Source organism: Crinia signifera, chromosome 8 (genome assembly GCF_055691185.1).
Source record: "Crinia signifera chromosome 8, ASM5569118v1, whole genome shotgun sequence".
NCBI lineage: Eukaryota > Metazoa > Chordata > Amphibia > Anura > Myobatrachidae > Crinia > Crinia signifera.
The window spans coordinates 49,787,950-49,814,098 of record NC_139224.1 but is presented as its reverse complement, the minus strand read 5'-3'; the positions used below and the strand labels follow the sequence as shown (position 1 = coordinate 49,814,098).

The 26,149-nt window shown below is 43.4% G+C and overlaps 1 protein-coding gene across 2 annotated transcripts in view; it reads right to left on the bottom strand.

The window, feature by feature from the left end:
• Positions 1-9,383: 9,383 nt before the first annotated feature.
• PRKCD (protein kinase C delta) overlaps positions 9,384-26,149 on the bottom strand; it is a 74,050-nt gene continuing 57,284 nt past the window's right edge. The window contains exons 9-18 of one of the 2 annotated variants that reach the window (XM_083156327.1): positions 25,301-25,401; positions 21,576-21,672; positions 21,364-21,497; positions 21,110-21,283; positions 20,098-20,189; positions 19,007-19,069; positions 17,457-17,595; positions 13,199-13,387; positions 12,964-13,092; positions 9,384-9,949 (exon numbers count right to left, since the gene is read on the bottom strand). In XM_083156327.1, coding sequence (XP_083012453.1) covers positions 9,791-9,949; positions 12,964-13,092; positions 13,199-13,387; positions 17,457-17,595; positions 19,007-19,069; positions 20,098-20,189; positions 21,110-21,283; positions 21,364-21,497; positions 21,576-21,672; positions 25,301-25,401 — 1,277 coding nt within the window. In that variant the 3' untranslated portion in view covers positions 9,384-9,790. The remainder of the gene's footprint in view (positions 9,950-12,963; positions 13,093-13,198; positions 13,388-17,456; positions 17,596-19,006; positions 19,070-20,097; positions 20,190-21,109; positions 21,284-21,363; positions 21,498-21,575; positions 21,673-25,300; positions 25,402-26,149) is intronic. The other variant, XM_083156329.1, reaches the window with a different exon arrangement.

Here is a 26,149-nt window from a genome sequence, read left to right as displayed (position 1 = left end):
GGGCGTGTGATCTCAATTTTGCCTTATGAGGAGATATAGGAGTGTGATAAACCCTATGTGTAACATAGAAATGTATTTGCTGACACTACACAGAGTGGTATATTTAGCAGAACTCAGTATTTGTGTCCACTGTTCAATGGAAAGATCCTCCATATTTAACTCCTATTTGCTTTTAAGCTGGTCAAATAAATGTAAATTGATTTGATTTATTTAATTCTCCATATATTCTGGAAATTTGTCCCCTAAATCTCAGCGGATTACCGGCGATATCACTATATGAATAGGGTCCTTCCCAACTGGGTATGTGTGGCACTACGCAGCTGCAAGTATCTAATAAATCGCTTTATTAGAAATATCAAAATCAACTTTCATTTGATCAAATGTTTTAAAGATTCCTTGCCTATACAGCTGCTGTACCCCACATACTCCAGCTTTCATCCAGAAGGCATCTTGAGCTAAGACCATAAATTCTCCTTTTATAATCATTAAAGAGACATATCTGTATCTAAAATTCAAAATAGAGGGGAGATGAAATAAAAATAAAAAACATCAGTAAATCCTTAACCCTTCCCATCCCTCCCTGTAAAGTTTAGACATACCTCTATCCAACCCTACCTTCAAAAAAAGAAAACACAAAATAATAACAGAAATATAAAAAAAAAAAACCACAACAACAACAAAAAATATATGGGTGGGGATATCAGGAATCGACCTTTGAGTCCTGATAGTGATTTCTTAGTATTAACTCCTGTTACGAATGATGATACCTGCGACCAGACAAACTCTACATCATAAAATTTTTTTTCAAATGCAAGATTCAAATGATCTCCTAAATTCCCCAGGTGATGGAGATCCCTAATATAGACGCAAACACTTATTCTCAAACATTTAACACCTTATTTTCAGGGGTTAAAGGTATCTACATCATATGTTTATATATTTACACAGGATTCATAGAATCAGCTAGGCCTCTGTGGCAGACTCTCCACCCATTTCTCCGCCTCTCCATGAGTATTAAAAAAATGGGTACTTGTGAGTTATCCGGGCGTCCGATTTTTAAATCGGGTCGGATCGGGACATCGCATCGCATCGCATGCGACCATCGGATGCGATGCGATGACCCGATTTTTCCATAGGAATCAATGTTAAAATGGACTGAGTCCATTTTAACATGGAATTCAATGGGAAAAAGGGTCCTTTTCATACCCCTACTATCCAAGTGGGCATGGAGTTGGATATAAACCTGTGGCGAGCGTAGCGAGCCACCGAGCCCGAAGCGTGGCGAGCGTAGCGAGCCCCGCGAGGGGACACAGAATACCGTCCCCTCGCGGGGCTCGCTTCGCTCGCCACGCTTCGGGCTCGGTGGCTCGCCACAGGTTTATATCCAACTCCATGCCCACTTGGATAGTAGGGGTATGAAAAGGACCCCTTTTTCCATAGGATTCATTTTAACATTGATTCCTATGGAAAAATCGGGTCATCGCATCCGATGGTCGCATGCGATGCAATGCGATGCGATATCGCATCGCATCTGATTGTATGCCTTAACTTAAGGCATACAATCAAAAAATCGGACGCCCGGATAACTCACAAGTACCAAAAAATGAGTTGCATTATCATATACAACATGAAGGCGTGCCAGAGAAAGAATCTGTCTGTCCCGTAATTTCTTTTTGATTTGTTTGAATTGTGATCTTGACTTTTTTTGTACATCAGTAGCAAAGTCTGGAAATATTGTCACTGAGTCCAGCATCAAGGGCCCCTGTATCCCTGCCAGGTGAATCACAGTATCTCGGTCCTTCTAGTGGAGCATCCGAGCGAGAAGTGTACGAATAGGAGCTTCTGGAAGGTACTCGATGAGCACGTTCAACTGCAAATTGAGGACTGAAATCTTCTTTCCGGAAGGTTTTTAAAAGCTATTCTTCAAGGAATCTGATATTATTTCTAATGAGGCGGCCTTCAATATCAGATAACTTAGATTTAACTGCAGCCATTTGAGAGGATAATTCAGCAACAGTGGTTTTTAAGGGGACATTAATATCTTCGACGTCACTGATGCGCTGTTCCACTCCACAAACTCCATCACAAAGTTTCTGCATATCATATCTGATTAATGAGACATCTGCTTTAACCTGGCCAATCATATCTGAGTCCACAGGGTTGACGAGGAGGGGATGGTGGCTCATCCTGCGGTATCGGTGCAGGCGGTTGAGACTTCCTAGCATATTTTTCAAGCCTTTGAGCCGCTGCAGATGCTTGTCCTGTCTTCCCCATGACCGTAATAAATGAAAGGGTACTTGTTTCCTAGCACGGCCACACCGATTTCCATCGGGGTGGTCGTGTCGGAAAAATTGCGTCGATCGCATTGCATGCGATTTGGTCGCATGCGATGCAACCGACCCGATTTTTTTTATTGAATCAAATGTGAATAGGGTCCCTGGGACCCGATTTTACATTGGATTCAATGTAAAATATTCCCTAGACCCCCAAATTTTACAACGTAAACCCCACCCCACGATAGACGCCAACCCGAAGCGTGGCGAGCGCAGCGGTGCGCGTCCTGCAACCTTTTCATTCCCCTACTATCCACGTCGGCGTGAAGTTGAGAATATATAGTGTGGCGAGCCCGAAGCGTGGCGAGGGGACGCGTATAACTTCACAGGTATACGCGTGCGCTCGCCACACTATATATTCTCAACTCCACGCCGACGTGTATAGTAGGGGAATGAAAAGGTCGGAGGACGCGCACCGCCGCCACGCTTCAGGTTGGCGTTTAATGTGGGGTGACGACGGGGCCATATATAATGTGAAATGGGTCATATTGGCCCATTTCACATTTTTTCCTATGTGAGATGGACTTAATCAAGTCCATCTCATCTTGTGCCATTATAATGGCACAAGACCGACGCGATGCTCCCGATTTCAATGTTAAAAAATATTTTAACATTGAAGCCTATGGCAAAATCGGGGGCATCGCGTCGGTCACGTCGGGACCAATGTTAATGGTCCCGACCGACGCGATGCCCCCGATTTTTCCTTTGCTGGCAAAATGGATCTGATTTCAAAGGAAATCGGGTCCATCGCGGGGATCGTGTACCTTAACTTAAAAAGTACACGATCCCAAAGATTGTGGCCGTGCTAGGAAACAAGTACCAATGAAAGTGTTCAGTATTATCCGTTGACACGACTTAGTTTTATATATATCTTTTCTTTCCTCAGAAGAAATGGGCTTCAAAAGTCCCGTACAGTACAGTTATTATCATTGTTAAGGTGTTGTTTAAGTAGCAGGCTGCTATATAGAAAGTTATGCTTTCATATTTCCAGGGCAGCACTATCTCTTCACTTTAGAAGCCAATAGAATGTTTGGAGAAGGCTCAAAATAATTTCACAGGGAACCACAGGAACTTATATAATTTGTTACTTTGTGTTTTCTCTTTCTACAAAGTATCTTTTTCACAGAATGTATGCTTTCGGATAAGACCGGGAAGCTACAGCCTCCTGCTGCTCAATCCAAACCAAGCCCCTCCCCCTATCTGAATGTTTCAGTGTACTGGGTGGGTTTAATGCTTTCAGCAGCAGTATTTAACACACCCTAGCTCCAATACAGTGAAGACCATGCTGTAGCATGGTCTTCACTAATGGGCACTGGTGTCAATCTGTTTGAAAAAACGTTTTTTTTGTGATCGTAAAATAGGGGAGAGTGGAGATTATGGGCCTTATTCTGGTCCGTTCTCACGGCCTAGAATATTAGCAGGGGCTCCGATGGTGGGCGCATGTGCAAGATCATTTCTGCACATCTACGGGTGCCTGCGGCTACGGAGAACATCCTGTTCGCCGGCTGCATGCACCCAAGTATGGGGGCGTGGGGCGTTCCCATGCAAATGCCCCAATGATGCGGGGGCAGCCAGCTGACATCACCGGATGTCAACTGCCTGCCAACTTCCTCCTGAGCGTCCACACATATGTAAGTGACTTGTCACTTTTATATGCGTGCACCTTCGCCATCATTCGATGGGCGCCGACATCCATTCGCAGGCCCTGCGATAGAAATCGCCCTTGCGAATGGGTGGTGGCCAGGCCACCATTCGCAAGGCTGCGCATTCATAGCCTTGCGACTCAACTACAATAACCCTCTATATATCTTCAGTAGTTGTTTCAAATAAATCAAACATGTAACATATCAAGCGGTCTAGAAGCATTAGATGTACAGTACGGAGTAGACATCCATGGGTTTAATCTTTAGTTGCAGGTAGGTTGCTGCAAAAGGACCCCATTGCCTCTGAAAACTATTTTTGTTATAAAAATGCAAAGAAGCATCGGATTACTCAAAGTGCATAGGTTTCAATAGCATAGACAGAGGAAGCCTTCTTTGAGAGCTACAATTTCAAGATTATTTTTTTGGCCGTAGTGACCAATATCATCCGGAATGGTATCGGATCAATTTTATATCTAGATAGTTGCCATGCATCAAAATTAACAAACAATAGAGGGGTTGGGAGTAAGGTAACTTGGAGACCATATGTGGAGTTAAGGTAATGTATGATTTTGTACCAAAATTTTTTCATAGATCCACAGGTCCACATATTGCGGAGAACAGTGGTTAGGGTTTTACATAAAGACCACCATGAATTGTAGGAGTCACTGAAAAACAAATGTGCGTAGATGTCCGGGAGAAGTGGCTTCTTGGAGTACGTATAAAAAAAATAGCGCAGTCCAGTTATACTATACTCTAGAGCACTTCTTACTAGATATGCATTAGACTGGGTCCTGGAACGTAGTAATAGGTTAGGATAGCCCAATCCTCCCTCAGGTTTAGACATCTGTAGTTTCTGGGCTTTTTACATCTCCAAATGTATACTGCAGAGGCTGCTGATGTTCAGGATGTCAGAGGAAGAAATTTTAAATGGAGAGTAGTTGCATTATCTAGGTCAGTTTAGGGAAAATTATGGATTTCATTACCTCAATCCTACCTAAAAGAGAGTGAGGGAGGTCCTGCCGCTTTCCGTGTTGGTTTTTATAGTAGTGATAGCTGGCGTTAAATTAATGTCATACAAATTTTCAATTTTATTTGGGATCTGTAGGCGTAGGTACATAATATGTGTTTAACTTTTATAGTGTTAAATTCAGCTTGGGATGAAAAATCAGTGGGGAGCCCTTGAGGGGAAGGAGTTCAGATGTATTTATATTGATTTTGTAGCCAGAGAAGCTGGCTGTACGTGGTGTACGCTTACCAAAACCTTTAAACTTGTTTTGAGTTTTCGCTGATTTCACGATTATTTTGTTTTACATGTATACACGGGACACAATGAAAGTATAAAGAAAAGAGGAGATATCCACACAAAGAAACCACTATGTGTTTTAAAAGAATTATTTCATAGTGAGTTTGGTACGATTCAATGTCACCATATATTAAAGATACCTTGATATGTGTTAACCTCCCCCCACCTTGGTGAGTGAGGTACGCTTGTCACAAGATAAAGTCAGTGCACTTGGGTGATCTTAAGCATCTAATAAAAATCAATCACACTTAAAACACTTATTTTTTTACATGCATTAATATCTACAGAGATCACATATTCAATTGCAGCAACACAGATCACCTCCGGCAATATCATAGATCTTCACCTAGAGAAGAGAGAATAAAGAAGAACCTGAAAAAGTAAACGTTACAGGCCCATACATATCTATACTTACCGTGAGTTTGGGTTCGCCCAATTTTTGTCCAGCATAAAGCATATTCTTATACATAACGGTACAGGTGGTTAACTTCTATTTTTCATCTGTGTTCCATATTTATGCCAACATACCTTGGAGTTGGAGAACCAGGAATAATATAGAGTCTATAGACTATAAAAACACTATAACCTGAAGGAACTATCATATTTCTGCGCCCCAAATATTGGAACCCCCATTCTCGAATTGTTTGTATTTGTATGTTGTGGGAAATTAGGTGACTACCAAGGGTTAGTCCTATATAGAGGCAGTAGTAGACTCTATAAATGTCTACTGTTCAGAAATAACATTATTGCAGATCCTGGAGAAAAAGGAGGAGGATATATACAATGTGTTAAGCCAGAGGTTCCCAATCTTTTACGGATCGCGGCACCCTAGAGTATCAGAATTTTTACGCGGCACCCCTAGGCCCCCCCAAAAATATATAAAATTAAGTAGCCTGTGTTTATATGTGCTTCTTAGGTTCAGTTATGTGGTAAAGGGCAGGATTTGCTTCTGATTATACACATATTTTATGATTGGCAGCCACCAGCACTGGTTTTGTCCATAAATAATTGACCATAAATAATTTGAATTGGTCCTGGTCCACCAACCCGTGGCACCCCTGCAAGTGTCCCGAGGCATCCCAGGGAGCCACGGCACACAGTTTGGGAACCACTGTGTTAAGCCATGAAATAAATATTGGTGGTAACCAAAGCGCTTCAGTGTGTTAAAGAGATGATCCCAGTGCACAATGTCAAAGGCTTTTTCATTGTCAAGGGATAAAATAACTTTAGGAGTATTTGACACGGCGCACTGGGAGTCACACACAACTGTCAGGACTTGTCTAATATTTGGGATCAGGTTCCTCCCTGATACATATCCCGTCTGGTTGTGATGAGCCAGAAGTGGGACAATCGGTTTGAGTCTCTCTGCCAGGATCTTAGTCAAGAGTTTATAGCAGGGTTGCCTATCCTCCCGGAATGGCTGTAAGGGTCCAAAAAGACCTGGTCACCTCCCGGCCCCCAGAAAGGTGGGCAACCCTCCAGGTTTCTGGGGCCCCCCGCTTTCCCCCCCCCCCCCCCCCCCCCCCCATCGCGGCTTCATCCCCCTCACCTCGGCGTTTAAATAACCAGTTCTGCAGATCTCCGTGGAGGGGGCGGGCTAAAGTGGCATAATTGTGTCATTTTAGCCAATGACAGAATGCTTAAGCCCCGCCCCTGAACTCCTGCTGAGAGTCTCCTCTCCGGGCTTCTCCCGGAGAGGAGATTACAAAAGTCTGCAATATTGGCCTGTATGAGTCTGGGTCTGTCCGGTCCCTTCCTGGCTTTGGTAATACACATATTTTTGCTGTATTGAAGTGGGAGGGGAGACTACTGTGTTGGAGTATCATTTAAAGTTTTTACCAGGCATTGAGATATTTTTAGTGCTAATAGTTTGTAGTATTCTGAAGCAAGTCCACCTGGACCTGGAGCCGTGCCTGGTTTCAAGTTGGCAATAGCTGTCCATACTTCTTGTGGTGTGATATCAGGAACTAAGATCACCTGGTTTCTTCTGGTAGTGTTGGGATGGGGGAATTGATCCCAGAAGGTTTGTGTAGACTTTATTAAGGAAATCAGCTATTTGTCTGTCAGGGGAGGCTTTTGTTTTGTTGTCTATTTTCAAAGGGTGGATTACAGCTGGGGTTCTCGGCCCTTTCAATAGGTTAGATCACGGGTGTCAAACACAAGGCCCGCGGGCCAAATCCGGCCCGCCAGACCTCGTCATGTGGCCCGCGCGAGGAGATAGCACGCAGGGCAGTGTGTCCCAGCTCCTGCCTAGGCCACCTCCTCTCACCCACCCCACCGCGGCCGCCTTACCTGTTCCTCCACTGTCGGCAGCCATGTTCCTGTAGGCACATATGTATGCGGCTACAGAAACATGGCCGCCGGCCTCCACGGCTACGTGGAGGAGGGCCCGGCCGCCTGTTCCCTCTGATGCCCGGTAGTGACAGACACTGGGTGGGGACGTCATGACGATGACGCCGCCCGCCCATGCGTCTGTAGAGAAGTAGGAGCAGGCAGGGAAGCTGGACCGGGAGTCGGGGACAGTGTGGCCGCAGCAAGCAGTGAAGAAAAGCTGGAAGCCGCAGCAGCTGCAGGACAGACGGAGAAACAGTAAGTGAGGATGAGGATCACACTCACAATAAAAAAAATATATATATATCTGCTGTTTCCTGATGTGTCCCCGTGTATAATAATAATAATGCCATGACACCACAGGCTGCTCCTCCTGTATAATCATTTATGTGTCATGGCATTACTTTTATTATTTTATACAGGGGGAGCAGTCTGTGGTGTCATGGTATTATTATTATACAGGGGGAGCAGCCTGTGGTATCATGGCATTCATTTTATTTTATACAGGGGGGAGCAGCCTGTGGTGTCATGGCATTATAATTATACAGGGGGACCTACAGATACAACCGGCCCTTTGAGGGTGACCAAACTGCTGATGCGGCCCCCGATGAATTTGAGTTGGACACTCCTGGGTTAGATAATAGCTTACTGGATTTGTTTCCATATTTTTGTAATTTTAATTATTTTGTGAATGTGTACCACTATTCCAATTTCACAAATAATTCCTCAAAGGTAGACTTTGCAGTGATGTACTGTACTCTGAGTTAGTGACAGGAGCAGGGTTATTTTTAAATGTTTGGGAGGAGTGAGACAGATTGTCTTGGGCTTTTAAGTAGTCACGTGTGATTTTGCACTGGTGCGATGAGTAGGATATGATACAGCCCCGGATAGTGGCTTTTGAGGCTTGCCAAAATAATGTGGGGTCAGTGTCTAGGAGAACTGAGGTAGTTTGTTCATATAGATCCCAAGCCTATAAGACTCCCTCCTTCAATTTAGGGGAGGTGGCTAAAGAGGAGTGACAATGCCACAAAATGACGGAGCCTTGTTCTTTAGCGATGTGTCATCAGCCGTTACATTCTTGACGGTAAGAGGGAGATGGAATTTTGCTAGAATCACTAGCCCCTGGCTTTGACAGTATATGACCGTATAGCAGATGACCGTATAGACCATTTCAAAGCATTGAGTTTAAGTGATTCTGATGTTGAGATGTGTTTCCTGCAACAGTATGCGCTTACGTTTCTGGGGGGAATTAATCCCTCCAACGTTCCAGCATCCTATTTTCAAGGACATCTCTTATAGTACCTAAAGAAATAAACCGTTCAATACATAGTTATGCAGTTTAGACATGAAATAAGAGGAAAATCTATACATTCGAAGAGATAGGTCGAAGGAATAGGAATGGTGATGGGAAAAGCCAGGGAAAACAGGTAGGGAGGGAGGTGGACACAACATACATAATGCAGACCCTTTAATGATGGTCATGCTGCGTCGCTCCTCCCCTCCCTCCCCGCCATAGTGGGTATGGGCCTTAAGGATTTGGTTTTAATTATTATGCAAACTACATATGCATGATAAATCCCTGAGAGGGTGTTTAATGCGTAAGTGCACCCTCCAGTGATTGACTAATACGCAGGAATATGGCATTAATTGGATAGCTTCAGAACTGCATCTGCCCCTATGGGTAACAGTGTTGATATGTGCACTTATCTTCATATCTTATGTATTCCACATAATAAAGAAGGGAATAAACCACAAAATGACCACTTTGGCATTCTCTATACCCATTTATTTTTAGAACAAAGCTGGAGTGGACTGTAAAAAATATTTTCATCGGAGTCCCTTGTCACATTCCCGTCTAACCACCCACAAAAGTTTCCTTATATCCCCTTAGCAGTATATACAGCAAAATGCATATTTTAGCAAATATTTATAATTTGTGGACATATAAACTATATTCAAGTATACAGATGAGAGGACTGTTCTACATCGGGAATATATTAAGTAAAAAATAAAAATAACCCTTTCATAACTGGAGTGATCACACCGAAAACAGTGCTCCATGCTGGCTGGTCTCTTCCCCAGTATAGGGATTCATAGGAGACAAAAGTTTTGACACTGTTTTCAATGGTATTCCTTTCAGTATAACCCTATGGCTACAGTTCTGGAATGGAGTGCTGCTGTCATTTCTCCAGGAGTCGCTCCATTTTGGGGTTGATGAAGGAGAATCCCTGGAACGCTGTCTGGTCTATTGAATCGATGAGGTTTTTGTCGCTGTAGGATAGTCGTGGTTTCTCACTGAGGAACTCGCGGTCAAAGTTGGTATAGTCGCTAGGAGATTTCTGTGAAGAAAAACAAATGGTGAACCTTTATAAATAAATTGGAGTACAGAATTGGGGAAGATGTCTGACAGCGCACACTAATAAGGAATTATGAGAGCTTGTACAGAATCACGATATGACTGGTGTAAAAGAATCAGGGGTGGTTTAAAGGCCAATACACACTAGCCGATTTTTACCAGAAAATTGCTCATTTTAGCTGTTTTGAGAGATTTTCAACTGAAAATCGCCTAGTGTGTATGGCCCACCGATGGAAGACTAGCAATGAAGCGCACTCCCGCATCATCACTAGCAAAGTCTTCCATATGCTGGTTTTACCAGCATACCAGCGAGGATGGCTGGTTTCTAAGCCATCATTGCTGAGTGTGTACAGCAGCCGGGCTGAAAGATGAGCTACTTACAGCCCGGCTGACTGCCCTGCACCCTCCCCCACCCTGTACACGGAGCATACTCACCAGCTGCTGCCACATGTGCCGCTCTGCCTTCTCCCACGCTGGGGGCGGCCTGCAGCTCTGCTCTCCCGGCCTCACATCCCTGCGTGGTGCCCTGGCTGCCTAAACGCCCCATCCCGCTCCCTCCCCCTGCACTGTGCGGAACATACACTGCCCACCAATGATTTTTCTAAAGGCAATAATATATACATGACTGACACATGCCAGCCATGTATTTATTACTGTCACCACTGCCCACCAACGATATATATATATGGCAGTAATATATACATGGATGGCACATGCCAGTCATGTATATATTATTATCACCACTGCCCACCAACGATATTTATAAGGCTGTCATACAGATGGGGCCACTCTCCCCCTTGCCGCCAGCTCGCCATATTGCCATATTGCTGTAGCTGGCAGGAGATGGCGGATGGCAGGACGGGTGAGCGCAAGTGTCTCGTTGCCGAGAATGTGGCTCGCAAGCGTCTCCTGCGCACACGCCCCATTCTGGCAGACAACGTGGAATGGCACAATGGAAGCCGCTCCGATGCAGCGGCCCCATCTGTATATACATTGCTGGCACAGGCCAGCAATGTATATATTACTGGCACCACTGCCCACCAATGCATATTATGTTATGGTGGGAATGTATACATTGCTGGCGCAGGTAAATGGATTTCTCCCTATGTGCAAGGATGCCATGCACATGGGTGGGATTTTGCCCAACCGAGGTGGCGTTTACCTGATCGCTAGCCTCCGAATATACGCAGCCCAGCGATCAGTTCTGAATCAGGCCTTAATAACAGAAATGCACTGAATAAAATGGCCACTGCTCCCACCCTTGGAATTCAAACCCCGCCCATTATGTAAATAGCCTTATATATGAAAGATTTTCCGCAAAGTCTTTCACCTCCTGAAAATCTCTTGCTCTATGGGGAACATAGCTCAGTGTGTACGCACTACTTTGGTGAAAGATAAATCTCTCAGAGATTTTGGGAAAGTCTTTTGGAATGAGAGTCTCCTAGTGTGTATGGGCCTTAAGAGAGGAGAGGGCCCATGTGGAGGCTCCCGTCTCTTTGTCAGTGCAGGAGAGTCTACTGTGCAGGTCTCCAAGAACATGGCGCCTGTATGCTCCGATCCTGAAGACTTCTCTAATGCCCATATCCAGTGATTTCGGGGACTCTGGATAGATAAGTATACTTTATATGGGTGCAGGGTATGTGGTGTGGTTGTGAATACCTATGTACATTGGATTTCTTAGTTTTTTCTTTTTAATAAATTTGCAAATATCTTGCAAAAAAAAATTCACGTTGTTATTATGGGGTATTGTGATAAGAATTTTGACAGGAAAAAAATATTCATTCCAGTTTGGAATAAGGCTGTAACATAACAAAATGTGAAGCGCTTTGAATACATTTATAAGGCAGTAATATATAAAACCACTGTTTCATATAGGTGTACACCAGTACACCAGCTACAACAGCACAGCACTGTTGTATAGTATATAGGAGCAGGCCAGCTACAACAGCACAGCACTGTTGTATATAGGAGCAGGCCAGCTACAAGAACACACCACTGTTGTATATAGGAGCAGGCCAGCTACAAGAACACACCACTGTTGTATATAGGAGCAGGCCAGCCACAACACACCACTGTTGTATATAGGAGCAGGCCAGCCACAACACACCACTGTTGTATATAGGAGCAGGCCAGCTACAACACACCACTGTTGTATATAGGAGCAGGCCAGCTACAACACACCACTGTTGTATATAGGAGCAGGCCAGCTACAACACACCACTGTTGTATATAGGAGCAGGCCAGCTACAACACACCACTGTTGTATATAGGAGCAGGCCAGCTACAACACACCACTGTTGTATATAGGAGCAGGCCAGCCACAACACACCACTGTTGTATATAGGAGCAGGCCAGCTACAACACACCACTGTTGTATATAGGAGCAGGCCAGCCACAACACACCACTGTTGTATATAGGAGCAGGCCAGCCACAACACACCACTGTTGTATATAGGAGCAGGCCAGCTACAACAACACACCACTGTTGTATATAGGAGCAGGCCAGCTACAAGAACACACCACTGTTGTATATAGGAGCAGGCCAGCTACAAGAACACACCACTGTTGTATATAGGAGCAGGCCAGCTACAACAACACACCACTGTTGTATATAGGAGCAGGCCAGCTACAACAACACACCACTGTTGTATATAGGAGCAGGCCAGCTACAACAACACACCACTGTTGTATATAGGAGCAGGCCAGCTACAACAACACACCACTGTTGTATATAGGAGCAGGCCAGCTACAACAACACACCACTGTTGTATATAGGAGCAGGCCAGCCACAACACACCACTGTTGTATATAGAAGCAGGCCAGCTACAAGAACACACCACTGTTGTATATAGGAGCAGGCCAGCTACAAGAACACACCACTGTTGTATATAGGAGCAGGCCAGCTACAAGAACACACCACTGTTGTATATAGGAGCAGGCCAGCTACAAGAACACACCACTGTTGTATATATGAGCAGGCCAGCTACAAGAACATACCACTTTAGGTTTAAAGGGGGGTTCCACTTCTTTCTTTTCCAAAGCAGTCCAATTAATGGTCTTGAAGAAAGGGTGTAGCTTGATGTTCCCAATTACTCCAAGTCTCTTTGTCGGGTCCCTCTCAAAAAACTTGAAGATAAAGAAAAAGAAATCTAAGCCACTTACAAGCACTACTTAGCCCAAGTTGTGACTTTAGAGACAGTGGTTGATAAATACAATAAATGCCCCCCTTTACCTTCTCCAGAATGTCTTTGGACTCTTTTGTGATCCAACGTGGATAGTGGGGAGTGTCCACTCGAATGGATTCGAATAGCTCATCCTCATCGTCCCCATGGAAAGGAGACTGTCCAATCAGCATCTCATACAGCAGGACTCCAAATGACCACCAGTCCACAGAAAAGGTGTACTTATGTCCAAGCAAGATCTGTGGGAATAAAGATTGGAGACTTTACACTAAACCATAAAAAAAAGAAGATGTCAAATTAGTTGATGTTGGAACCGTGTCTACTAAAAATAGGCTATAAAGAGGAATTTTAAAGATTTGTCCTAACCAGTCACAAAACTAATCTAAAATTTTTAATTATGACTTTAATTCATGACTGATTGCACATTCTTACTCAAGCTGGCCATTGCAGAGGAGCATCCCAAGCGATGTTCGTGATGTTCCTTTAGAATTGCAGTTTTAAGCAATTGCAAATGCAGGCAGAGGGTGGTATGCAGGCAGGGGGAGGTATGCAGGCAGGGGGAGGTATGCAGGCAAGGGGAGGTATGCAGGCAGGGGGAGGTATGCAGGCAGGGGGAGGTATGCAGGCAGGAGGAGGTATGCAGGCAGGGGGAGGTATGCAGGCAGGGGGAGGTATGCAGGCAGGGGGAGGTATGCAGGCAGGGGGAGGTATGCAGGCAGGGGGAGGTATGCAGGCAGGGGGAGGTATGCAGGCAGGGGGAGGTATGCAGGCAGGGGGAGGTATGCAGGCAGGAGGAGGTATGCAGGCAGGGGGAGGTATGCAGGCAGGGGGAGGTATGCAGGCAGGGGGAGGTATGCAGGCAGGGGGAGGTATGCAGGCAGGGGGAGGTATGCAGGCAGGGGGAGGTATGCAGGCAGAGGGAGGTATGCAGGCAGGGGGAGGTATGCAGGCAGGGGGAGGTATGCTGACGGGGGGCGGTATGCTGACGGGGGGCGGTATGCAGGCAAGGGGCGGTATGCACCTCCTCCTAAATTTGCATTAATATGGATCACATACGATAAGCTGCTGCAAGCACCTTATCATGTGCTATCCATGGGCCCTATGTTTGTTTTTTATTTAAAAAACACCTGAAGCCTTAAAAAGGTGGCCATACACTGGTACAATGTCTCGCAGCAGTGTACGCCACCCAATAACCCGCGAGCTGCCCGGGACGCATGCGATCCATCACACTTTGTTGTGCTTGTTCGCATGCGTCCCATCTTGCTGCCGGGAGGGAGGTCCCTGGTCAGGTAGTTGGACGGCCAGCAGGTCCGAAAAACCGACTCATGGCCGATGCGCCCGGGACACCAAACTGACCCGACTTGACAGCCCGCTTTGTCGGAATCAGCCGACATTGGCTCAGAGTATGGGGACCTGCTCAGAGTATGGGGACCTTTACAAAAGGAGTTATTTTATCAGTGTATAACAAACTGTGAGGATATCCGGCTGCTATTTTGGAGATGTCAGGACAAAACATAGTTGCCCATCTTTGTATTGATCTTATAAGCTGGTGACAAGCGGTGTCCAGAAACCCAGTGGTGGACAAACTGAGATACAGTAAGCCTTGATTCCTTATTAGTGTGTGTGTTTTTTTTTGTTTCTTTTTTTAAATACTACATATATTTTTGGACTTAAAACCCATATAGTGTAATAATGGAATTTTTTCATGATCGGCCTATATAATTATAGCCCATTTTTACCGTGGGATAAATGATCCCACACAGCTAATGGTTTCCATTAGCTCCCGCAAAAAGCCACAGAGCTGTGTATTTCTGTGACCACAGCTTTAAAGAAAACTTATTAGGCCAAACCCCTGATTAGTGCTGGAGGTGGGGCTAATAGCATAGCCCCGGGTGACTCAATTAGTCGTGGTAAATTTATGTGGCGAATTTCAGACTGCCATAGGTCTTTGCCTCTTATACTTTATGGCAGGGTTTCAAACTCGGTCCTCAGGACCCCACACAGTTCACGTTTTCCAGGTCACCCGGCAGCTTGACAAGCACATTCATTACTCACTGACAAATTTTAAAAGAACCACATTTGGAGCTAATTATATCACTTGTGATTCTGTGAGAAGACCAGCAAAACATGCACTGTGTGGGGTCCTGAGGGCGGAGTTTGAGAACCTGTGATTTATGGATTATACTTCTCTGCAGAGAAACTACAGAAATAAAGTAAAAGGGCTCTGAAAATATCTGATATTGCGCACATAAACTGTAATTCAGCATAAACAAATAATTCTTATTGAAATAAGACATACAGTAAGTGCATACCTCCCAACTTGTAGCTTCACTTCGGATATAGATGCTGTGCGCATGCGCACAGCGTCTATTTTCTGCTCGCAGCTTGCCAGCAACTAACGGGGGGACTACCAACTGCCCTTAACCCCCCCTGCCGCAGGAACGTCCCCGGAAACCGGGACGTTCCCGCGATTATCAGGACTGTTGGGAGGTATGTAAGTGACAGAAGTGTCCCGGTACCACATACATAATAATATATATATATATATATATATATATATATATATATAAAAAAACAAGCACCACTCAGAGTGCAAATGATAAGACCAGCACATCCACAGAAGATTGAATTACCAGCACATTTATTTAGGCAAGAAGGTAGGCCAATACTTATCCACTGGCAGTAGCAGATTAATATGAAACATAGCACGGATCAAGGCAGCATATTCACAAGCCGTGGAGCAATTCGGTACCCTAACGGGCCGTTTCGGCGCCTTTGCGCCTTTCTCAAAGGGTATAACTTGAATTATGCCCCAATTTACCTTATAAACAGTGGTGGATTAAATCATATTCACCCATGATTAGGGGTGGACCAGACGCTATCCAGACCGTGTCGCCACCATTCCGCCACCTCACTTCCGCCCAGCGCCATAGCATCACATCCGGAACCAAAGAACCGGAAGCGGAACCATGTATGCCCGGCCAAAGAGTGCGGGGAGTGGTTAGGCTGCTGCACCAAACAGGATGTTGTCATCGCCACACCCCCATTGTCATGGGGACCCAGCACCATAGTCATCCAAAGTAAACAGCACAAAATAAATAAATATAAATAACAAAATATAACGGATGTACATTGCCCAGTGTGTATAGGTATCTAGACCAACAAGATTAATCCATTATAAATATAAATACGTCCCATATGTATATACTAGCATCTACGGGACCTATATACAATCAGAACATAGCCTTCACCACACTGAGCATGTGTTATCAAAAAGAATAAAAAATAGAAATAAAGAAAACAAAAGGAAACCTATAAAAAGGCACACAACTATATACCAAGAAATTCAGAAAAAATATGCACGTGTATTCATACCTACATTGTGCCATCTGGGGCAAATAGACCCAATAGACTCCACCAGATTTACACCACACATCATTATATAAAGATATACCGTACATATTCAATTCCTCATTGAGCCCATTGGGAGCAAGGGACTGTAAATCATCCATTGGCTCTCGCGTTGGAGTAGCCTTCTATGTCGATCACCCCCTCTCCTCATGGGGGGAATGTGGTCAATCGGCATGAATTTCAAATCCTTCATCCGATGGTCACAGTTAGCAAAATGTCTAGCGACAGGAGTCGTCATCTTATCAACTTTCATTAATGCCTTTTTCACCGAGGAGCGGTGAGCAGCAATCCTCTCTTTCAAAGTTCAGACAGTTTTGCCCACATATATCTTGTGACATGGGCACATCACAATATACACCACGTATCTGGTATCACAATCCATACGATATTTCAAAGTATAAGTACGTCCATCAAGTTTATACTGCCAACTGCTGCCCCTCATAACATGTTGACAATTGACACATCCAGAGCATCTAAATGAGCCTTTCTTAATGTCCAGCCAGATACCCACTCTGTCCACTAGTGGAGTAATGTCGGAATAGACAACATGTTGTCTGATATTTTGGCTCCGCTTGTAACAAAATAGTGGGGGTATATTACATGAGTCCTCCAACACTGGATCCGTACTCAAGATGTGCCAGTGGGTCATTATAGCAGACCGTACTTTACCAGATGTGTTAGAAAACACCATCCTGTCCTTAGTCGTTGTTTATACATATACAAATCCACAGATAGATCAATAGACATTTAGTCTAAATTGATTGGCCCGCCTAATAAATTACAATCGTCATACAAAAAAAACATAGAGTCCAGAAACCTTTTCACATAGAAAAATGTTTTGTAGAGTGTCACAGAGTGCGCGCTTTCAAGATTTAAATAAATATTAGCAATACCAACCTCTGGTGCAATATAATCCGGGGTTCCACAGAACGTGCTAGCTTTATTATCTGCAAAGACATTTTCTTTGCACATCCCAAAATCTGCAATCTTGATGTGACCATCCTTGTCCAGCATCACGTTGTCCAACTTCAGATCTCTAAAAAAAAAAAAAAAAAAAAGGAATTTCTTTGCAACTTGACCATAAAAAATGGATAAAATATTATGAATTATTCTTATTATTAATAATAATTAATATTATTATTGCTGCTGGGTTATTCAGACCTGATCGCTGCTGGTTGATTTAGCAGAGCCCTATGATCAGATAGTCGGCCCAGACAGAGTGAATACCAACCCTGTGCAAGGCTGCGAATGGCGTGAGAAAATCCCACTGATCAGCATCTAGCTGCAAATCCATTCACACCTCACCATCCAATGATTTCCCCAGGCTGTGCATACTGCAGAACCTACTCTGCTATAGAAACAGGCTGATCAAAGCCGGAGCGGACGTCACACACCCGCCCTGAAAACACCTGCGTTTTCCCGGACACTCCTGGAAAACTGACGTTTACCACCCACAAATAACGTTACAAATAGCGCCTTCCTGTCCATCAACTCGGGAGCGGCTTGGTATTTTTTGGGATTTTGTTTTGCTGAATAGCCTTACACATTTGAAAGCATGCATAGTCGTTCAATAATTAACCTCCTTGCAAAACCGCAGGACCATGGTCGGCTCTGCATAACCCCTTAGTTACTTTATGACCTTTATGACCTTAATGAATTTGTAAACATTTAAGGAGATTAGCAACATTTTTACCATTTACAGTTAGTTGTACATGTGGTTCTGAGCCCACCTTTACAGCATAGCCACCTGTGGCACTTTTGAGTAATATTTACGTTAACAGAAAACAAAATGGCCTCTAGATATAGCTTGATCTATTTTTACAACATAAACAATGCTTCTAAATAGGTCTCTTCTCTGCAGGTTATTTTATATACTAACAAGACATAAGATTTTGATTCGTAGAAGAGATTGCACATTAGATTGTGTACTTGCAGAGCATCTAAAGAAAAAACCTTTCAAGCTGTAACTATTATCCCATAACCTTTGGTGCATTAGTATCAGTAGAGCCTTTTAAAAGCACTGAAGCTGAAGGCAGCTGTTTGTACATGATAGTGGCCGGGTTATACAGGGCACCATCAGCAGATAGCGGAACAGGACGTGTTCATGGCATAGAAGGAAAAGCCTACACACTGAGATGTCCCTGTGTGAGGAATAGTGAACATCTCCCATACTAAGATCTCCAGTGGGCAGTACAGTAATCACATAGCTCCCACCTAGGGAGAGATCGGAGATGCTCCAGGACTAGAAGCCATTTGCTCAACTCATACAGTGATGGAATTCCCCAGAGCACTAGGAAGGGTAAGGAATACTGACAGAGGGGGCTGTGCACAGTGACATTCCCAATGAAGGCTTACTGCTGTCAAAACATCAATGGAAAGCCTGAAAAGGGAAACTGGCTATATAGGCTATAAGAGATAAGTAATACAGTATGAGAGTTTTACCGTACCTGTAAATAATACCCCTGGAGTGAAGGAACTGTAATCCGCATATTATCTCAGCTGAATAGAACCTGCAGTACAGATAGGATATAGGTTAGGGGAAAGTATATCTCTATGTACATTTATCCCAAGCTACTGTTTAGCTCCAAGTTGCTTTTATTTCAAATTTCTCTGTACTTATAAGTAAAATAATATCATTTTGTACTTTGCTGCATAATAGTGATGTATACAAGGTCATTATCTGCAATAAGAACAAGCTGGCACATAACCGTGTCTTGTGCACAGCAATTACACACTTCTACAACTATTCTATGGCCCAGAGACAGCCAGAGGATCTACAGTAAAGAAATACAATTTTTGGCACTTACTAATACCCCTTTCACATCACACAAATTTACATATGTATGTACAAAGTCTATACGTATACACAGGCACTATTGGTGGTCAAAAGGTGTTCATGAGTAATGGGAAGTCCTGAGCTTAGGCACTTCTTGTCATCAGAGACAACACAGCTGCTTCATTGGTGTTCCCTCGTTTATGGGATATGAGGCAGTTCTTTGAAAGCAATCTCGCTTTTCCCCTGATGAAGACCAGAAGTGGATGAAACACATTGGAACTATGAACTTCTCCACCAGACGGTTATAAAGTGATGTAACAGTATATGGGCTGTAGCTTATTAAATTATATTACTTTATTGAAATGATAGTGCCTTGGAATGCACACCTCTAAGCAATGAACAATATGGGCTCACAATCCATCACCAGGTGACCTCATCTGGTGGGTCCCAGAGAGTGAAAGGTAATAAAAAGTGGTACAGTCGTTAAAAAATCAATTCAGGTGGTAAATAAAATTTAACTTTGAATCAGTTTCATTGTGTTCCTGTAGTCTCCACTGCATATTTTGCATAATATATGTCAATTGCTACTATTTGTGTTTGTGTATGGCAAGTCACCACTTCCTATATATGCATAGAATGCTTCAGTACTTCCCTGATTCAAAAGTTTCAACATTTTGAGTAAAATTTTTGACTGACAAGTTTCCTGTACAGAAGTCATTCCTTTCAGACACGTCATTCTACCAGTCTGTGGCAGATACTTACGTAGCCCTGTACAGATCGAAACGACCCTTGTCCTGTATATGGAACATCAGATCACCTCCATTCAGAAATTCCATGACAAAGAAGAGATGTTCCTTTTGTGGGAAACAAGAAGGTCAGATTAATAAAGAGAAAGACTTCTTTAGCTCTCATTCACACTATAAAATATTCAGCTAATAAACTAGACCATTATGAAGCAAAAGCAGTTTGGCCTCTTTTCCCCCGATTCGGACGGATCGGGATGGCAAATTGGGTGGAAAGTGGCAAATTGCATGTGTTTCACCCCGGACTACTATCCGATGCGCATGGGAACAGAGATCAGACCTACTGCATGTAAGATCTGACTGCGGGGAATGGGGTCGCATGCAAAAGCCTGGGAAGCTCCCAGGCGGTTCCAGTGAATTCTTATGCGACTTCTGCTTCAGAGGAGTCGCATAAGTGTGTGGGCATATTTACAGATGGGATGTAGTACAATCAATCTTTGATAAGAATGAGGCTTACAGATTTGCTAAGCACCATGCCACAGTAATATCACAAGCTCTTTCCTAGCACAAACCTAGGAAAATTGCTGGGCATACCACAAAGAAGGTGTGCGCCAGTGGTGCCTGCAGCTGTGCACCACTGGCGCATCACCTGTCCGGGCACCCCCCCCCCCCCCCAGCGGCCGCTCCCCTCCCCGGCGATCGTACGCCGGCCAGAGCTCCCCTGTCCCCACCACCATTAGTTGTATAAGTAAGCAGGCGGCAGGCCCGGGGATGTTCGGAGCGGCTCAAGGGAACGCGGGAGCCCGAGCTCCCCCGAACATCCCCAAGCCTTCCACCTATTATGAACTAAGGCTGCAGCGGTGGCAGGGCCCGGGAGCTCCGGAGTACGATCCCGGAGCAGAGATGAGGGGGAGGGCGTGGCCCACAGCTCTGTGGTGATACTGGGGCAGTAGGTTTGTCCTGCCCCAGCACAACTCACCACTCAAGGGGTTAATAGAGCTGGGTCAGAATCCTCCCATTGAACTGGTTACCTTGGTCTGGAAGGAGCAGTAAATGTGAGTGAGAAAAGGGTTTTCCCATGCCATGGCCAGAACGCGTTTCTCCACCATCGTACACTCCACGTCATCGTCAATCAGCACCACATCCTTTTTTAAGGCTTTCACGGCAAAGAACTCGTTCTTGCGTTTTAGCTCAGCTAACAGCACCTAGAAGAAGCATATAGGTGACGCACTGGTGATCTTTTCAAAAGACGAGGAGAAACTTGGGAAGTGCCATAGATAATTACCTTCCCAAAGCTGCCTTTTCCAAGGACCTTGTGAAAAATAAAATTATCTGCTGTGAGACGACTGCCGATAATGGAGACCTTAACTGAGGGTTGGGGAGTAAATCCATCCCATAGCTTGTCATACTGGTTATCTGCTGGAAACATGGAAATTCAATTTACAACACAGACCAAGGTATGAAGAACAACTTCATCCCACCACTGAACACACTTGCCTAGAGCATCAGTGCCTTTTGCTCCTGGACCTTTCGGGATAACGCCCTCGTAGACGCCAACGTTGTCCAAACTGGAATCTGATTTTCTGTTGGATTTCTAAATGAAAGAAATGAAATATATCTTTTGAATGATCAATCTGCATCGCTGAAAAAAATGATTCATCTTTATACACATGATCTTTTCACTCTCGTTCAACTGTCATGTGTGGGTGGATCTATGGCATCTAGTCACTTCATGTAGGATACTTGGTATACAGGAATAATGTACAGTAGCATGACAGAAATGAGGCTGTGTGGGTGGAGTTAAAGGAAAATAATAAAAAAAAATCTAATAACATTTTAAATTGGAGTCTGCTACAGACCGCCTAACATTAATGAAAGGAATGAGTCTCTACTTTTAAACCAAATAAAGAAATAGTCAGATCAGGGGCAGGTATTAATTATGGGGGATTTTAACCTTCCAGACATTGACTGGACAAATGAGACATGTAAGTCAGCAAAAAGCAGTGGGTTCCTAAACTTACTCACGGATCAGTTTATCACACAATCGGTTGAAACACCAACTCTTAATGGGGCGTTATTGAATTTAGTATTAACAAACATTTTATTTTATTATTGTTTTTATTAAGTTTCTTATATACCGCATACATATTTCGCAGCGCTTTACAGAGAATATGTGAACATTCACATCAGTCCCTCACACATTCATTCTAGGGTTAATTTTATTGGAAGCCAATTAACCTACCTGTATATTTTGTTTTTGGGATTGTGGGAGGAAACGGGATTACCCAGAGTAAACCCACACAAGTACGGGGAGAATATACAAACTCCACACATGTAGGGCCATGGTGGGGATTGAACCCATGACCTCAGTGCTGTAAGGCAGTAATGCTAACCATTACACCGTCCGTGCTGCCCCAATGTACAATCTAGATTTACAGTAGTTTCAAATATCAAAGTAATAGAACATCAAGGTAACAGTGACCATAATATGGTCTCACTGGAAATCAATTTCTGTAAACTACAACATACAGGACCGGCTAAAATACTAAATTCTAGGAAAGCCAACTTCGATTTATTCAGGGACTCTTTAAAAATAGAGTGGGATGTGTTATTTGAGGGGAAGAATGCAGAAGAAATGTGGGATACACTAAAAAATGTGTTTGATTCATTAACTATTAAATATATCCCTAAAGGTAATAATGGCAATTCAATAAGAAAAAGCCATCATGGTTTGACAAAAAAAGGACAGCAATTAACAATAAGACAAGAGCATTTACATTTTACAAGGATAAAGGAGGCGTTCAGCAAGTACAAAGAATCAAACAAAATTTGCAAAGGGGTAAACAAAAAAGCTAAAAAGGAAAATGAAGAGCCACTGAGAGCAAAAGCAATCCCAAGAAGTTTTTCAAATACATCAATAGTAAACGAATAATCAAAGAGAACAAAGGCCCGTTAACCAATATAAACAGTAAAAGCTTTACAGCGGATAAGGGAGAAGCAGAATTGTTAAATTAGTTTTTCTCATCAGTGTTTACTAGGGAAAAGCAGACAGTGGAGCATACAGGTACCACAAATGAGACGAGCAAACCCAGATCTTAAAATCTATTTCACTACACAGATCTATCTAAGCAACAAATCCCCAGGCCCAGATAGGATCCATCCTAGGGTACTAATGAAATTAAGGGAGGAATTACCAACACCACTGTATTACGTTTTTGAGAACTCATTATCATCTGGTAAGGTACCAAAAGACTGGAGAATAGCAGAGGTAGAAAAAAGGAAAAAGGGATGACCCAGCTAACTACAGACCGGTGAGATAACATCAATGGTGGGTAAATTATTTGAGTGATTTTTAAGGGATGGTATCCAAAAATATATTTAGAGCTTCACAGGCTAATCAGTAATAACCAACATGCGTTTGTGAAGAATCGTTGATGCCAAACAAATTTACTAGGCTTTTATGAGGATGTCAGTAACAACCTTGATAATGGAAATGCAGTAGACGTGGTCTTCCTAGATTTTGCTAAGGCTTTTGACACGGTTACACATAAGAGGTTGATAAATAAAATGGAAAATCTGGGACTAGGGGAAAGCATTTGTAGATGGGTAAGGAACTGGCTGCGTAATAGAGAACAGAGAGTGGTCGTAAAAGGCGCAGTATCAAATAGAATACCAGTACTAAGTGGGGTGCCATAGGGGTCGGTGCTAGGGCCCCTTTTATTTAATATATTTATTAATGATATTAGGGTGGGTATACTCAGCAATTTTTTCATCTTTGCTGATGACACAAAACTGAGCAGAGTAATTAGATCAACCGAGGATGTCTCCTCGCTACAGAGCAATCTTAATGAATTCGACGAGTGGGCAAAAATGTGGAAAATGAGGTTCAATGTGGATAAATGCAAGGTTATGCATCTTGGGAAACATAACCAATGTGCTAGCTATAACCTAAGCGGGGAGGCACTGGGTATTTCAGAACTTGAATAGGACCTAGGAGTCCAAATAGATAACAAACTGGGGTGTAGTGCTCAATGTCATTTAGCAACAAATAAGGCAAACAGGATACTCGCATGCATAAAAAGGGGTATGGAGACTAGGGACTCAAATGTTATTATGTCACTGTACAAAGCATTGGTGAGACAACATCTAGAATATGGAGTACAATTCTGGGCCCCGCACTATTAAAAGGATATCATAGCACTGGAAAAAGTCCAAAGAAGAGCAACAAAACTAATAAAGGGATTGGAGAATTTAAGCTATGAAGAAAGATTGAATAATTTATGCTAGAAAAGAGACGTTTAAAGGAGGGACATGCTAAACATGTACAAATATATCAGGGGCCAATACAAGAAACTGTCAGATGCACTTTTTACTGTAAGGAAGGACTCAAGGACACTGGGTCATGAGTTTAGATTAGAGGAAAGAAGATTTGATTCCATTAGAAGAAAACATTATTTTACAGTCAGGGCAGCCAAACTATGGAACTCTCTTCCTGGAGAGGTGGTGTCGGGAGACACAAATACATTTAAATAAGGTTGGACAAACATCTATTGGTTAAAAACATACAGGGGTACAAACAATAATCATGATCTGTCCTTAAATCATATCAGTATACACTACGTATAGCAAGGGATGAAGCTAATACACCAAGGTTGAACTGGATGGACAGGAGACTTTTTACAGCCTTAAATACTATGTAACTATGTAAGAAATGCTCCTATATAAATCCATAGGCAAATGCAGGGGGGGTTTCTGGTTGCCCAGAAACCCCTCTCCTCTTGGCTAGTGCCTAAAATGATGACAATAGCTGGTATATAATATGATCAATAGAGCTGCCACCACATCATGCAGTGTAAGGGACAGAGCAGGGATCTGAGCCCTCAAACATTGCAATGGACCAGAGAGTAGCTGCCAGGAGGAAGAGACTGGGGCCTTACCATGACGTGGGAGATTGTGATCTTAGAAAGTGCAGTACTGGTTTTCCTGGCCCCTTATCATATTTAAAGGTTTGAAACGGCCTATACTACAGACCATCTGTATTGTTGAATATTATTACTCTATTTCATACAGTATGCAGTGTATAAAAAGACCAATTCTCAGGGCTGTTAACGCCAATGTGCTGCAGAGTGGGAGATTTTGGGGTACATTTGGAAACCCCCCTCTAAAAATTCTGAATTTGCCACTGAAATCCCATGTATATACCATGTGTGCTGGTTTCTTACCACGCTGACTTGGTTCAAGGCTTCCGCTAAGAGTTTCTGATTGATGCCGCATAAATTAGCCACTTTGTTCTGACACTTGTGATGGACATTCATACCACAATCTATGAAAATTAATGAAACATTAATGTAACAGCGAGTAGTGTCATTATTATTTGCGTTATTAGCCACTTACAGAGCAAATGCATTCTATATTTCAACATATAATTCTAAGCATCACAAAAACAATAGTGTTGTAAGTGCCCAATTCTCAAATGGAGAGTTACTCCAAATTTACAAACAAACATCAAATTCTTGTATATTAAAACATTTAATAAAAGTACACAATAAAATTATGACAGCTCCTTGTGGCTTAAGTAATTTTCCATTGTTAACAGTTGTTTGTATGTTTTTCTACCTTAGAGGCCTGGATTTATAATATCCTCAAAGGATAGTGATGTAACACCATGATATGTTAATATATTCCAATATATGTAGCACGCCTATATGGGGGTAATGCATGACTGTCCAAACTCCTGCAGCAATAGAATTCCACAGCTGTGTCATTGCTCATAGATTACAGCAGGGAGGGCTCTGGGTTGCATAGGAGATCCTGTGATAATAGCAAGATCCAGCTCATGCACACTGGGTTCAGCCAGGAGGAGAGAGAGGCCATCAGCACTATGTGCTCTGGTGGGCATAATCACTGCAACCAATGACAGTAGATGTTTATACATGTGGTTGGTACCTTCCTGCTTAACCTTGGTAAACAAGCGAATCAGTAAGCAATATAGTGGCAGGATGTGCGCCTCTATAATCATACCTCCCAACAGTCCCGATTTCAGTGGGACAGTCCCGATTATCAAGGCCTGT